This window comes from Nansenia antarctica (genome assembly GCF_963989245.1).
Source record: "Nansenia antarctica genome assembly, chromosome: 1".
In the NCBI taxonomy this organism is placed as follows: Eukaryota; Metazoa; Chordata; class Actinopteri; order Argentiniformes; family Microstomatidae; genus Nansenia; species Nansenia antarctica.
In genome coordinates this window covers 47,480,224-47,496,688 of record NC_137674.1, presented here as the reverse complement: position 1 = coordinate 47,496,688, position 16,465 = coordinate 47,480,224, and the positions used below count along the sequence as shown (strand labels likewise).

Genomic DNA, 16,465 nt, shown 5'->3' with positions numbered 1-16,465 from the left:
TTTGACAACAGAACAGTTAACTTCCATGTATCCATAAGCCTGCTATACTATATAAACACCAACCCGCAGGTTGCTGAGACTGTCAACTCTGTGTCTGTACTTTAACGCCGGGTTAGCATGAGTAGCTAAGCTAAGCTACCGTCTCGAAGACTACAAGTTAGCTAAGCTAAGTTTAAGGCTGGACTAACAGCACCGACATGCACTTGGCTGGTACAGTTAGTATAGTGAAATTGTACACTTACCTGTCGCAATTATAACATACTAACGTTTATCATATGTCCAGTAAGCCATGTGGTGTCTAATTGTCTCCGTTACGTTAGCCCAAAGTCTCATAATAATTGGACTGACTGTCGTGACACAACCTATGCCTGCGTTCGTAAATTCGCTCTGAGAGCGCCGGGTTCAAAGTCATAAAGAGACCAAGTAATTTGATTGGACAAGAGGCATTCCATGAGTGCTGATCAAATTTCCAAAAGAGGTTTTAATCTCAATGTGACTTCCTGGTAAAATAAAGGTAAAAAAAAAAAAAAAAAAAATCGCAGGCAAATCGCAGGCTTTGCGATTAGCTAATCGCATCATTTCAAATCGCGATTTCGATTTAAAATCGATTAATCGTGCAGCCCTACACTACACACACACACACCTTATCAAAGTGCTGAGAAATTACTTTCCTCTCGCACACTCATCTCCACTGCTTCTTGCGGTCTAAGCGAGTTCGAACTGAAATTGCATTTCTACCTTCAGAGAGGTAACTTGTCCAGCCGATTCCCTACGCTCCCTCACATGGGCTCCACTCCGCTCATACACTCCACATCAGATTGTTCTCTTCTACTTCTAAGGCAGAGCTTCCATTCTCCCTTGGCCACTGAATGGTAGAGAGATGAAAAGAACGAACGGAGCATGTTCTCCCGAGGCTGTAGAACTGCGCGTCCTCTCCAGGCTAGTATCCACTACCGCTCACTGCAGGGGAGGCCGGTGGAGGTAGAAATCGGAACCGAGGCTCAATGTAATGCATTGTCTCCCATTATTTACCTAGAGCGTGGCAGCGCGCCAGTCTCATTTGTCCCGCCATAGTCTAATAACGAACCGGAAATATTTTTACACGTGCGACCCCAAATCCCCCCCCCACTGCCGAAAGACTTTAGAGGGTCTGAGGTCCACCCACCACAGTTGCAAAAAATCCTGTGGGAAACACCCACAGGATTGCATGGAATGGAATGAGCAACGTGTTTGATACCAAACATGTGTGTTGTGGTGTAGGGAGTGACTGTGGAGGTGTGTGTTGTGGTGTAGGGAGTGACTGTGGAGGTGTGTGTTGTTGTAGTGTAGGGAGTGACTGTGGAGGTGTGTGTTGTGGTGTAGGGAGTGACTGTGGAGGTGTGTGTTGTGGTGTAGGGAGGAGTGACTGTGGAGGTGTGTGTTGTGGTGTAGGGAGGAGTGACTGTGGAGGTGTGTGTTGTGGTGTAAGGAGTGACTGTGGAGGTGTGTGTTGTGGTGTAGGGAGTGACTGTGGAGGTGTGTATTGTTGTGGTGTAGGGAGTGACTGTGGAGGTGTGTGTTGTGGTGTAGGGAGGAGTGACTGTGGAGGTGTGTGTTGTGGTGTAGGGAGGAGTGACTGTGGAGGTGTGTGTTGTTGTGGTGTAGGGAGTGACTGTGGAGGTGTGTGTTGTGGTGTAGGGAGGAGTGACTGTGGAGGTGTGTGTTGTGGTGTAGGGAGGAGTGACTGTGGAGGTGTGTGTTGTGGTGTAGGGAGGAGTGACTGTGGAGGTGTGTGTTGTGGTGTAGGGAGGAGTGACTGTGGAGGTGTGTGTTGTGGTGTAGGGAGTGACTGTGGAGGTGTGTGTTGTGGTGTAGGGAGGAGTGACTGTGGTGGTGTGTGTTGTGGTGTAGGGAGGAGTGACTGTGGAGGTGTGTGTTGTGGTGTAGGGAGGAGTGACTGTGGAGGTGTGTGTTGTGGTGTAGGGAGTGACTGTGTGTGTGTGTTGTTGTAGTGTCGGGAGTGACTGTGTGTGTGTGTGTTGTTGTGGTGTAGGGAGGAGTGACTGTGGTGGTGTGTGTTGTGGTGTAGGGAGGAGTGACTGTGGAGGTGTGTGTTGTGGTGTAGGGAGGAGTGACTGTGGAGGTGTGTGTTGTGGTGTAGGGAGTGACTGTGTGTGTGTGTTGTTGTAGTGTCGGGAGTGACTGTGTGTGTGTGTGTTGTTGTGGTGTAGGGAGTGACTGTGGTGGTGTGTGTTGTTGTGGTGTAGGGAGGAGTGACTGTGGTGGTATGTGTTGTGGTGTAGGGAGGAGTGACTGTGGAGGTGTGTGTTGTGGTGTAGGGAGGAGTGACTGTGGAGGTGTGTGTTGTGGTGTAGGGAGTGACTGTGGAGGTGTGTGTTGTGGTGTAGGGAGGAGTGACTGTGGAGGTGTGTGTTGTTGTGGTGTAGGGAGGAGTGACTGTGGAGGTGTGTGTTGTGGTGTAGGGAGGAGTGACTGTGGAGGTGTGTGTTGTGGTGTAGGGAGGAGTGACTGTGGAGGTGTGTGTTGTGGTGTAAGGAGGAGTGACTGTGGAGGTGTGTGTTGTGGTGTAGGGAGGAGTGACTGTGGAGGTGTGTGTTGTTGTGGTGTAGGGAGTGACTGTGGAGGTGTGTGTTGTGGTGTAGGGAGGAGTGACTGTGGAGGTGTGTGTTGTGGTGTAGGGAGGAGTGACTGTGGAGGTGTGTGTTGTGGTGTAGGGAGTGACTGTGGAGGTGTGTATTGTGGTGTAGGGAGGAGTGACTGTGTGTGTGTTGTGGTGTAGGGAGTGACTGTGGAGGTGTGTGTTGTGGTGTAGGGAGGAGTGACTGTGGAGGTGTGTGTTGTGGTGTAGGGAGTGACTGTGGAGGTGTGTGTTGTGGTGTAGGGAGGAGTGACTGTGGAGGTGTGTGTTGTGGTGGTGTAGGGAGTGACTGTGGAGGTGTGTGTTGTAGTGTAGGGAGTGACTGTGGAGGTGTGTGTTGTGGTGGTGTAGGGAGTGACTGTGGAGGTGTGTGTTGTGGTGTAGGGAGGAGTGACTGTGGAGGTGTGTGTTGTGGTGTAGGGAGGAGTGACTGTGGAGGTGTGTGTTATTGTGGTGTAGGGAGGAGTGACTGTGGAGGTGTGTGTTGTGGTGTAAGGAGGAGTGACTGTGGAGGTGTGTGTTGTGGTGGTGTAGGGAGGAGTGACTGTGGAGGTGTGTGTTGTGGTGTAAGGAGGAGTGACTGTGGAGGTGTGTGTTGTGGTGTAGGGAGGAGTGACTGTGGTGGTGTGTGTTGTGGTGTAAGGAGGAGTGACTGTGGAGGTGTGTGTTGTGGTGTAGGGAGTGACTGTGGAGGTGTGTGTTGTGGTGTAGGGAGTGACTGTGGAGGTGTGTGTTGTGGTGTAGGGAGGAGTGACTGTGGAGGTGTGTGTTGTGGTGTAGTGTTACTCACCCTGCAGGGTAGGCCACCAGACCAGAGCGAGGGTCACAGGCCAGGGCACGGTTCCCAAACGCTGTAATCCCCAACACCTTCTCCAAGATCACCTGGGGAACAAAGGTCATCAATTACAACACAATACCTCAGCAATTCAAACGACACACTATTCGAACAGACATACTAAATAAATCACCCTATAGCTGGTTTCCACTTAAATAATCCATTCGAAAAGCCTGCTGTGTGGTATATTTCAGGAGAGGGGGGAGAAGGCGAAAGTCACATTTTAAAAAGCAGTCTTCTGCAGTAGCTGATGAGAAGCAACGTGCTCCTTATTCTGGTTCAATCAGCCTCAGTTGGCAGGACAAGGGACGACACAGAAGCTCTTTCAAACACAACAGACCGGAGCATCTAAACATCTGTGTAGCGCTATGCAAGAAATGCAAGAAATGAAACTCTTTTTCACTTTGGAACCATGCAAACCATGCATTGCGGTCGGATTGAAGGCAACAATCACCAGTCATAGGCTACGTCTCCTCTTCGTCAACAACCATAATCAAATCTATAAACAAAGTGGCCCGATGATTGTGTTCAACAACCGCCCATATGAAATCATCTATTTACCCATTTCACAACCACCAAAAATCACACAGATAAAGACACTTACTGGATCTTCTCGTTGTCTCAACAGCTTCCTAAGGACAGACATGTTCTCACAGGAGAACTGATACCACACGGTATCAGCTCACAGATAGTCCTCTCTCTGATCAACACCTACAGCCCTCTCACAGATCGGTCCAAAAGTAGATAACTGAGCCTCCAACAAGTGAGTCCACCTCTGCTTTTCCTCTCAGAACAGCCGGAAAAGCCAAAGGCGTTTAGGTTGCATTTTCCCATGAGCACCGAATAACACCTGAATGGATAGATGAATAGATAGGCAGACAGATAAAGAGAGAGAGAGAGAGAGAGAGAGAGAGAGAGAGAGAGAGAGAGAGAGAGAGAGTATCTCCCATGTGGGTCCAGTCCAGGTCTGCCTCCCTCAGCTGTTTTTCTTCGTCTTGGAACAGCGAGAACAACCGGAGGCGCTCAGTCGTCTTGCCTTCTCCCAAGGGCGCTGAATACAGTCATAACCAACACCAGCTGGCTGGACGGACGGACGGACAGATGAATAGACCCTTCAGCCTCACGCCGCCTCTGGCCAACACTGTCTCTTCACAACACAAGTCTCTCAGAGGGAGATACCGTGCTAGCTCCCATGCGAGTCCCTCCCAGGTCGACTTCAGCCTTCCAGCCGAAGGCTCTCTCAGGCTCCCAGAGGCTTTGAACAAAGTAAACAGCCAACAACACAAGACTGTAGCGCCTTCAGTCTAACGCAGCTTAGCCAGACTGGAATGAAAAATCGCCTCTCCTCTCCAACAGGGTGTGTTGACCAGCCACACACTCATCATCACATGACTGCACTACGGCTTTCCTACCTTGTCCAGCCTGTATTTGTGGTTTACGTCATCCATCGCCTCTCCTCTTCCCAGGTAGCTTCCTGGGAGGGCTCAAGGTGAGAGCTGTCTGTCTACTACGACGACTATCGTCAACAGTATGAGGAAGAACCAATATTTGAATCGAATGCATCTGAGATGCTCAATTCACTTGTGAATGACATGGTTGGATTAAGCCTAGAAAGACTGAGAGGAATGCACCGCATAGGATAACCACAAAGAGCTAAGGATTAGCTTACTGTAGGTGATCAAAGCTACTCAAGAAAAGAGGTTGAGGGCCGCTTCCAGTTGAGGAATAGTTAGCCTATGGTGGTTACACGATTGAAAAAACGCCTCCAGAGGCCCAGTGAAAGACTGAGTGGAATGTAGCCTATAGGCGAACCACTAGAAGACCAAGGGACAGGCTATAGATCATCAAAGCACAGAAAACACAGAGGTTGAAGCAAGTTTCCAGTTGTGACCGAGGTTACACAGTTGCACACCTCCACAGATAGGCCAAGACTTCCTGAACAATGATGTGCTTACTGCTGTCCACGTCCAGACTTCCTAGGAGGGAGTAACACTAACAAAGAACATCAAAGAGCCCCAACAGTTCCTTCTCCTTGTAAACAAAGCCTGTCTGAGGCTGATGGTTGCAGCCAAGACCGATGTCTACCATGAACCCAGTATTGACTGGTAGACGTGTACAAAAGCAAGGTAGAAATATGAGTCGGGAATGCTGTTTGATACCATTCCTCATTCTTTTCCATGCATTACAAATGAGCCCGTCCTCTGATTTCTACCTCTACCTCCTCCCCTGGCTCTATCGCCATTCCCAGTAGGCTGGATGATACATCCGATGCTCCAGAGGTCATAAGGTCAACAGGCCCAGAGGCTGTGTGGGGGAGCAGTACTAGCAGTAGCCTACCATCTAGTCCCATCTGCCTTTCAAACACCATGAGCCCGAGGATAGAGAACGCAGTGTAAAACTACACACGCATCTCTCATGCAGCGCAAACAAAAGCATAGGCCTATTCCCTTTGTCTAGCTCCCTACGAGAGGGAGAGGGAGAAAGGGAGGGGGGAGAGAGACAGAGAGAGAGAGACAGACAGACAGACAGAGACCTACAGAGACAGACAGAGAGACAGACAGAGAGAGAGAGACAGACCTAGAGAGACAGACAGAGAGAGAGAGACAGACAGACAGAGAGAGAGACAGACAGACAGACAGAGAGACAGACAGAGAGAGAGACAGACAGACAGACAGACAGACCTACAGAGAGAGAGAGAGAGAGAGAGAGAGAGAGAGAGAGAGAGAGACAGACAGAGAGACAGACAGAGAGAGAGAGAGAGAGACAGAGAGACAGACAGAGAGACCAACAGAGAGAGAGAGAGACAGAGAGACAGACAGAGAGACCAACAGACAGAGAGACAGACAGAGAGAGAGAGAGAGAGACAGAGAGACAGACAGAGAGACCAACAGAGAGAGAGAGAGAGAGAGAGATTCACACTATGACTGGAAGCGTTTGCCTTCATCACCTCTTGTTGCTCAAACAGAGAACATGACTAGACTATTGGCGCTTTTCCATTGACCAGTCCGGTTCGGCTCGGCACGGCTCGCCTCGGCACGCTTTTGAAAAGTTCCATATAGGAATCGTTCTCCACTATACAGGAACGACCCGGGACTGTAGGAGGAGTTACGTGTCATAAGATTCCCCCCGCTATACAGATCAGCGGGGGAAATGCGATAAGAATTTGGCTATGTCAAAATGCAGCACTATCGTGCACAGATCAGCCTTACAACATGTAACGTTAAGTGCCTGTTACTTTCCGCTTTCAGTTCTAGTAGACTAGTTTAGATCTCGCAACCAGGGAAATGCCGACATGTGTTAAAGCCCCGATTCTATTTTTATTTCTCCTGACACGTTGAGCACTGTGCTTTTTTTGTTGGTGAACTACCGTAATAAGCCTAAAAAAGTTCAACTGTTCAAAAAGTGCAACTTCTCTGCTTTCAGAAACTGTTTGAATTTTTTAGATTGGGCATATACACCTCGTTCCAAATTATTATGCAAATTATATTTTTCTCAGATTTCCCTAAATAGTCGATGCAAATTACAATCAGTATAATTTTCAAGTCATCAACCGTTAGAGTATAATTCACATTTTATTGAACAAACCTCCCAATGATAACAGTATTTTATTTTTTTTAAATAAAAAAACTCAAAATGCACTGTTCCAAATGATTATGCACAACAGAGTTTCAAAACATTTTATAGGTTGTAAAGAACTAAAAATGGTAATTTGATGAATTTAGGGTTAGGAGGTCATATTAGGAGTAGGGATGCTCCGATCTGGATTTTTGGGGCCGATACCGATCACCGATTTTTTCCCTCAAGATCAACCGATACCGATACCGATACCGATTTTTAAAAAAATACATAACTGTAGGCCTACTGACTGGATAGCCTACATATTTTTTGCTTTTTAGACAAAAGTTTTGATCCATTAGGCACCAAGCAAACGCAGACCCATTTTTATGGCATAGTAAAAGTCTGGCCTATCACCCAGTTAGGGCCTGAAGCCCAAGTCAGTCGATATGGCTGTATAAAAGACATCATAAACGTGGCCTTCATGGTTTACATACTGTTACGTCCTCCTATGTTTTCTGTTCAGTTATCTGTCTTCCCCAGAAAAAAAAAAAAGAAAAAAAAAAAATCGGTTTTTGCGATCGGCCATTTTTGCCGATCACCGATCGAGTCATTTGGAGTGAAATCGGCCGATTTAAATCGGTGGCCGATAAATCGGAGCATCCCTAATTAGGAGGTCATATATACTGAAATCAAAAGCTATTTCAAACAAAAACATCTTAACAGGTCAAGTTACATGTTAACATAGGACCCCTTCTTTGATATCACCTTCACAATTCTTGCATCCATTGAACTTGTGAGTTTTTGGACAGTTTCTGCTTTAATTTCTTTGCAGGATGCCAGAATAGCCTCCCAGAGCTGCTGTTTTGATGTGAACTGCCTCCCACCCTCATATATATTTTGCTTGAGGATGCTCCAAAGGTTCTCAATAGGGTTGAGGTCAGGGGAAGATGGGGGCCACACCATGAGTTTCTCTCCTTTTATGCCTATAGCAGCCAATGACACAGAGGTATTCTTTGCAGCATGACAGTGGGCTCAGAAATACATGAAGACTAATTTCCAAACAGTCTTGTTTACTGATGAGTGCCGTGCAACCCTGGATGGTCCAGATGGATGGAGTAGTGGATGGTTGGTGGATGGCCACCATGTCCCAACAAGGCTGCGACGTCAGCAAGGAGGTGGCGGAGTCATGTTTTGGGCCGGAATCATGGGGAGAGAGCTGGTAGGCCCTTTTAAGGTCCCTGAAGGTGTGAAAATGACCTTGGCAAAGTATGTAGAGTTTCTGACTGACCACTTTCTTCCGTGGTACAAAAAGAAGAACCGTGCCTTCCGTAGCAAAATCATCTTCATGCATGACAATGCACCATGTCATGCTGCAAAGAATACCTCTGTGTCATTGGCTGCTATAGGCATAAAAGGAGAGAAACTCATGGTGTGGCCCCCATCTTCCCCTGACCTCAACCCTATTGAGAACCTTTGGAGCATCCTCAAGCAAAATATATATGAGGGTGGGAGGCAGTTCACATCAAAACAGCAGCTCTGGGAGGCTATTCTGGCATCCTGCAAAGAAATTAAAGCAGAAACTGTCCAAAAACTCACAAGTTCAATGGATGCAAGAATTGTGAAGGTGATATCAAAGAAGGGGTCCTATGTTAACATGTAACTTGACCTGTTAAGATGTTTTTTGTTTGAAATAGCTTTTGATTTCAGTAAATATGACCTCCTAACCCTAAATTCATAAAATTACCATGTTTAGTTCTTTACAACCTATAAAATGTTTTGAAACTCTGTTGTGCATAATAATTTGGAACAGTGCATTTTGAGTTTTTTATAATAATAAAAAATACTGTTATCATTGGGAGGTTTGTTCAATAAAATTTGAATTATACTCTAACGGTTGATGACTTGAAAATTATACTGATTGTAATTTGCATCGACTATTTAGGAAAATCTGAGAAAAATATAATTTGCATAATAATTTGGAACGAGGTGTAGTTCATGAATTACGATGGTTTGAAGGAACGCTGTAAAATCCTGTCGGCGCCGACAGCTCCGGTTTCGGAGCAAGACACGAATCTATCGGCATTAGTCAAATACATGCTCACATCCAGTCATCCGCTCACTGCTCTCCATCAAAAATGGCACATCCATCAATAATATTACATAATAACAACTGCTCTGATTTGATTGCTTAGATTGTTTAATACATCAACGGGGGGAAAAGCGAGATGAACTCGCGAGTATCATGCTTCCTCCATTGAACGGAAAGTCCTATCTATTCCATTCAAAGTGTTTTAGCCTTCCCCCTTTCCACTGGTAATAAGGAATTGGCAAGAATAGATCGATATAAATAGATCAACATAATGCAGCACTAACATGCACAGATCAGCCATCATTAAATGTTGAAATAACAGTAATACAATGTTCATTGATAAAATTACATAAGGGATGGAAAGGGGTTTTAGAAGGGGGATGATGAAGCGCGCTGGACTGAGGAACAGCATAGGCACAGGACATCGCCATAATAGCGATTTTTTGTTATGGTTGTTGTAACAGTTCTATGATGCATTGAAATGACATTAAACTAAGATAATACGATGGTTATCATAATTTTTCTAATCTTTATTAATAAGTTATTACAGAAACAGTAAGTGACATTTTCCAAGAGCGAAATCTGTTGTGGTATTTAAAAATGGCGGTTAGCGAAGAAATCTATGAACATGGGATGACGATTTCCATTGACCAATCAACAGTGTGCAGCGTCACACGTCACACGCAGCCTGGCCAAAAAGTACCTTTCGCTACCCATCCCGAACAAGAACTAAAAATGGTACGGGTACGGTTGGCAGTGGAGAAAGGCTAAAGAACAGGGCCAGCCCAGGCCGACCCGGGTCGGCCCTGTAGTGGAAAAGCGCCTACCGGTACTTTGCAGCCTACTTGTTTATTCACAAACAACCAAGCTTGGAACATGACAACTGGAGACTGACAATGGGAAGACTCGCAACCTCGGCGCTATCAGATGGCACATGTTAGCAACAGAGATGAGTCACAGTTGGTAGGCTATTCACCCTCTGGCTGGCGGGGTGAACCAACTTCCCTATCATACTCTATAGGCTAGGCCTTGCTGCAGCACACGTACAGTAACCTCAATGTTATTGGGAAGACCTGAGTCACCGCATGGAGGTTCAGCCTCAGCTCTGTGTTATGTAACAGTGCAATACAGCAGCAGTTGTGTTTATATCTGGACCGTCTCTGCTGTAACTGTGTCGCAGAGTCCCTCTGTTGAAAGCACTGAAACACCAACAACCAGAGGAATCTGGCACGGGTACTATTAACCCCCGCCCCACTTTAGAAAATAAACCAAAACTAAATACTCCAGAGCTTTTTAAAAGCTCTACTCACTTGACTCTTGCCTGTCTGAGAGTGACCTTTCAATGTTTGAAGGCACAATATTTATGAGTCAGGGCGGGGGGGGTCATGTTGGATGGAACGGGCAAAACTAAACCAATAATAAATTAACATCATTACATAACACCCAGATATTGGAGCGTCCTTATAGGACAGGAGATCAGTTGTGTGTAGGCCTATATGGCTGTTGTACTGTCTTATCTCTTAAGTCAAATCCAAGTTTATTTATTATTATGCTCAGGATACAGGATGTACATTGTACAATGAGTTAAACGTTTACGTTGCAAGCTTAGCGAATAAAACTACAATAATAGCTGCTACAGTGAGCGTAGGCCTAGAGCTGTTCTGCCACTCCTCTAGGAAGCCTGGAGGTATTACTGTACTGTACTACTTACTACAGCTGAGAGGGGCAGGCAGGCACCCCCGGGGTTTCACAGGAAGGTACTATAGTACAGTCACTCCCTGCCTCTCCTGCTGCAGTAGACACACCATCAGGGTGGAATGCACCAGGATAAAGACAGACAGACAAACAGGATAGAGACAGACAGACAGACAAGATACAGACAGACAGACAGACAGACAGGATAGACAGACAGGATAGACAGACAGACATACAGACAGAATACAGACAGGATACAGATGTATACAGGAGACAGACAGACAGAATACAGACAGACAGACAGACAGAATACAGACAGACAGACATAGAGGAGACAGACAGACATACAGGATACAGATAGACAGACAGGATACAGACAGACATACAGGAGACAGACAGACAGACATACAGGAGACAGACAGACAGACATAAAGGATACAGACATACAGGAGACAGACAGACAGGGAGACAGGGAGACAGACAGACACAGACAAGATACAGACAGACAGACAGACAGACATGATACAGACAGACTAGATACAGACAGACAGGAGACAGACAGACAGACAGACAGGATATACAGACAGGAGACGGACGGGCGGACAGACAGACAGACAGACAGACACTCACAAACTGCATCAGAGCTGGTATTCTATTGGTGACCTTGACCTTTCACAGCCTGTCTCCTAAATTCACACGTTAACCAATCAGGAGCACTCAACTCATCTAACCAACCCACAGCAACCAGCTGGGTGTGACAGCTGTGATCACCCATTTCTCTCAAGGAAACAGTGAAATTATATACAGTCTCTCGATTGCTTTTTGTGTCCTTTATTTAACCAGAGAACTCCCACTGACATTCTCATCTTGTTTTAGAGTGAGGCCTGACCGAGAAGGCAGCAGCAGTCACTGCCTTCTAGCCTACGACAGAGCAAAGCTAAAATGCAGTGCAATTACTGGAATGATGAATGAAGGCCAAGAAACGATCTGCTTCTGACAGGACGCACTCCAAATAGACTAAGTGTGCCCGTGCACAATGACAACATGGGCCTAGGGTAGCCAAGGCAAGAAGAATCAATGTAAGAACAAAGGTGTCTAGGCTTATCCTTCATGCCTTCAAGCATATGTGTGTGTGTGTGTGTGTGTGTGTGTGTGTGTGTGTGTGTGTGTGTGTGTGTGACAGAGGGCTGGTCAGTAGGATCACAGCTGTGAGAGGTATGCGTGTCATATCCCACTTTCTCATGTCAACACTGCAGCAGTTCATTTTCAATCACCTACCAGTAATGTTCCAACAAGTGATGATACCACAACACTCTGCACATTGGAATCACTCAAACTAGAGCAATGGATGTTTATACCAGTATAACATTACTTTGCCTGAAGCACATGCCATAAAGACAACCAGTTTGTCGCTGGACCCTGCCTATAACTGCGTTGCTGCATGGGGGGGGGGGGGAGCATGCAATGCTAAAAAATACTTTTAGTATTAGATATGTTTTGACTGATAAGTGACATTGACAAAAGTGTCAGCTGTCAGTGTGATGTCAGGTACCTTCAATAAATGTGACAGTTCCTCCAATAGGCAGGTCATTGCCTGGTATTGTGTGAACTGCTAACATTTTACGGGAATGCAATTAATTCCATACAGTGGAAATGACTGTGCTTAATGATCTACACTAACTGTAAAATCATTGGTATTATTAGCACATGTGTCTGGAGCTCCGATGTAGGTCTTCTACTCGCTGGAGGGTTGTGTGAACGGTGATATGTTAAATGGCAAATGCTTGATCAGTCATCATTATACATATAATATATATATAATATACAAATGTATGTGGGATATTACCTTATTGCTGAGGTTCTCTTTGTTATTCCCAGGTTTGTTTCTCCGCAGTTTGATAGACGGCGAGCGGAGGAGGTTTTTGATGCGACTCTTTATTGTAGAACCCTCCACAGTCATCTTGAAATCGAACTGAGTCGTTTAAAAAAAAAAAAAAAAATTGTCTGTATGACAATCAAAGAAACCGGTGGTGAATGCCGTTTCCTAAAAGGCTTACGACCGATAGCATGTCTCGGTTAACGAAGAATAAATAGATTAAAAACAAACAAACAAACAAACACTACAATACTGCCATGCTCGCTAAATACGCGTGCAGAGGAGCCCGGTAGTCGGTAACTGGACGGTTCCCGTTCATCTCATGTCCTCTGCTTCAAAAAGCTTTCCGCATGATCCCCTAGTCGTCCTTCTTGCATCAGTCAACTCCGCGAAGAGAGATCATGTCTGGAGCATGCGTGCGTTTGGAAGAAATCGTCCATATCACCAGATCCTGAGATTGTCAGCAGTACTTCAGTCACGGAAGACTACCGGGGCTCCTTTAGCCTCTCCTTCTTCGGTGGATTCCGTCAAAGGCCGATTCCGCTGACGAATCGGAGTCTGTCTGCGGCACATGAGCACAACCCCACCAGTTCAGTTGGTTAGCCAGAGAGCTGTCTCAATCCCACCAGGTTATCTAGAGAGCTGTCTCTCAGATTCAGATTCAGATTCAGATAACGTTTATTGCCATTATGCTTGACACATATAGGAATTTGTTTCGGCATTACAGAAGGTGCATAACCCCACCAGGTTATCTAGAGAGCTGTCTCAATCCCACCAGGTTATTCTAGAGAGCGGTCTCTCAATCCCACCAGGTTGTCAAAGTGGGGCTTATGGCTAGGCTAGCTTCAAAGCTGGCTAGCAGACAGAGAGCTAACAGAGAGCTACTATATTACTCAGATCCATTCTCTCCCTCGGTAACAAAATACATGTCTAGCTTGAGCTACTTACGGAGAGCACATGTAGCTAAAAACCTCCAGTCTACTTGACCATGCACTCTGCTGGTTTATGTATGCTAGCGAACTAGTAGCCAGTATGTAGCTATGGAAGTTACCGGTGGCTGTCAGGATCGATGCTCCTCTCAAATTTGACAGCGTCTGTTTTGATTTGGAAAAGACGCTGACCCCCAGATGCACATCTCACCAGGTCAACGTCGCCATCTGGTGGTTGAAGTCGGGAACATCCAGTTTATGGCTGTTACGAAGGCTGCGTTCGTAAATACGCTCTGGAAATCTGATCAGCACTCATGGAATGCCTCTTGTCCAATCAAATTACTTGGTCTCTTTGTGACGTTGAACCCAGTGTGCGCTCCGACGCTCTCAGCGAATTTACGAATGCACCCCTTGGTAGTATTATGGATGCAACATTTGAAAGACAACAGTTGGCTAGAGACGAAAGACCCGTGCTGAAGAAAGATATCGAAATGACCTCACAAGGCTGTTTTTTATCCTTCGAACTTCACATTTTTAAATGTCATAAACAACTGAATGTGTTTTTGTTTTTTTACATAAAAGACGTCAAGTGCATTATTGACTGTTTCACACTACTTTTAGCAGCAGTAAAGACCAAATACAGTAAAAATTGTAAACTGTATAAAGACCAAAAAGTATATTTAAATAACATTTATTCTCAATTTTATTTTCCTATGTTCACATTTTGACCACACTGAGAGCAAGTTGTTTTTTTCTCCTCTCCATACATTCCCAGCCCCTCCCTACTCTTGGAAAAGTGTATTGTCAGTATAATCATACATAGTGAAGACAATAGTCAACTCAAACAATGCAAAAACGGTTTAATCAATTGCAAAACATACAGAGTTCACCACAAACAGCTCATCTTAGTAGCCGACCTATCTTTTGATTCTATTAATTTTGATTCTATTAGGACTTCAATTTAACAGTTTAACAAATACATGCAAAAGCCGTGTGTTGCAAGTGACGCCAACAACTTAAGCGTTCTACAGAAACCAGAGCGCATTATTGACTGTTTCATTCTGAACTTATAACAGCATTACAGATCAAATATACCGTATATCTCTGTAAGATCTAAATAACAAATCATCCTATTTCCTACGCTCACATTTTGATGACACTGACAGCAGGGGTTTTTATTTTCCCTCTCCAGACACTCTTCCTCCACCAACAGGCTTTGCAGCCCAGAACCTTCCTCAGCATCCCCCCCTGGATGTGGAAGATGAAGGGGTCCAGGCAGGCGTTCAGGCAATACAGCAGCTGAGAGATCTCCACTAGCAGGTTAACCACGATAGACATGCTGCACCTGTTATGGTTGTCAAACACGGTGAAGAAGATGATACAAGCTAAGATGTGAAGAAACTGGCCCGGTATCCAGCACCCCAGGAAGTTGGCGATGTAGACGCCGATGAGCCACATGGTCTTGTCGTGGCTCTGTATGCCGCCACCGACAGCCCACTGCTGGCGAGACTGCCTCATCTTGGCTATGATCTTCACATAGGACGGGATGATGAGCATCAAGGGCACAGACACCTGGACAGAGTAGTAGGACAGGAGGTTATAAGTAGCTCCTAGGGACTTGTAATTGGAGGTGACCACCGCCCCGCAGTAGCGGCTGCCCGACTGATGCTCACAGTAGACAATGTTGGGGTAGCTGAGGTAGATGAGGAGGATGGTGATGGCCCACAGCATCAGGGAGACCAGGCTAGCGTTGCGGGGGGTGCGCAAAATCCTGGACTCCAGGGGGAAGACGATGGCCAGGAAACGGTCCACGCTGATGGCACAGATGAACATGGTGCTGGAGGTTAGACCCACGAAGTGGAGGACGCTACATAGGATGCAGACGGAGCGGCCCATCGTCCAGTCGTAGTTGGCATGCAGGTAGAGCGCCCGGGGGGGCACAGAGGCCAGGTAGGCCAGGTCACACAGGGCGAGGTTCAGGACACCGATGGAGCCGATACTCCAGGGTCGGGACGGTTTCAGACAGGTCCACAGGCTGCAGAGGTTTCCCAAGATGCCCAGCAGAGACAGGGTGAGGTAGAGAGGAGGGATGACTTCGGTACCGCAGTTGTGGAATGAGTCACATGCCTGGTAGGGGACGATGGGGAGGAGGAGGGCGACGTTACCGTTCCATCTTAAGCGCCTGGAGTAGTTGGTAGACATGGTAGACATGGTGCACTCAACAGGGTTCCGTTTTTTGAGAAATGATTCTTCAGTGTGTTTGTAACTTCGCTATCACACTCTTTCACCATAACACCGCCCAAAGATCATACTTTGTATGGCTAATGCTCATGGGTAATGAGGTAATGACATCAACCAGTAATGGATAAGGTCATTGGTTCCAATTAGATCCCAGTAGACCATTTGAAATGTCCATCCTTTGACGTCTTTTAAAAGGGCAAATTAAAATCAAGACCTGTTCAAATGCTTTCACCAAATGTCGACAGAAGACCTATTCAACAAGGGATTTGTCTCACCATGGTTGAAGTAATTTTTTAAACAAGGGTAGGGTAGTAGTACTTAACACCTCTTCCCTGGTCAAAAAGGCACAGCTGTACTTCCTGAGGAGTTTGAAGAAAGCCATCTGTCTCCCAGGATCCTGACCAACTTCTACCACTGCACCATTGAGAGCATCCTCACCAACTGCACCACAGTGTGGTACGGCAACTGCACTGTGTCCGACCGGAAGGCCCTGCAATGGGTGGTGAAAACTGCCCAGCGTATCATTGGCACCAAACTCCCTTCCATTGAGTCTCTCCAGGCAACCCGGTGTTGACGGAGGGCAGCAAACATCATCAAGGACACC

General features: G+C 46.2%; 2 protein-coding genes across 2 annotated transcripts in view; both read right to left on the bottom strand.

The window, feature by feature from the left end:
• The window catches only part of mapkbp1 (mitogen-activated protein kinase binding protein 1), a 56,420-nt gene extending 43,634 nt beyond the window's left edge, over nucleotides 1–12,786 (bottom strand). The window contains exons 1-2 of the mRNA XM_080523534.1: nucleotides 12,662–12,786; nucleotides 3,429–3,520 (exon numbers count right to left, since the gene is read on the bottom strand). Coding sequence (XP_080379660.1) covers nucleotides 3,429–3,520; nucleotides 12,662–12,775 — 206 coding nt within the window. The 5' untranslated portion in view covers nucleotides 12,776–12,786. The remainder of the gene's footprint in view (nucleotides 1–3,428; nucleotides 3,521–12,661) is intronic.
• A 1,977-nt stretch (nucleotides 12,787–14,763) lies between these two features.
• Nucleotides 14,764–15,831, bottom strand: LOC308150723 (type-1 angiotensin II receptor A-like; the record flags this gene model as incomplete). Its single annotated transcript, XM_080523524.1, has 1 exon — nucleotides 14,764–15,831. One exon carries the CDS (start codon nucleotides 15,829–15,831, stop codon nucleotides 14,764–14,766), a length of 1,068 nt encoding a protein of 355 aa, XP_080379650.1.
• Between the last annotated feature and the right edge of the window lie 634 nt (nucleotides 15,832–16,465).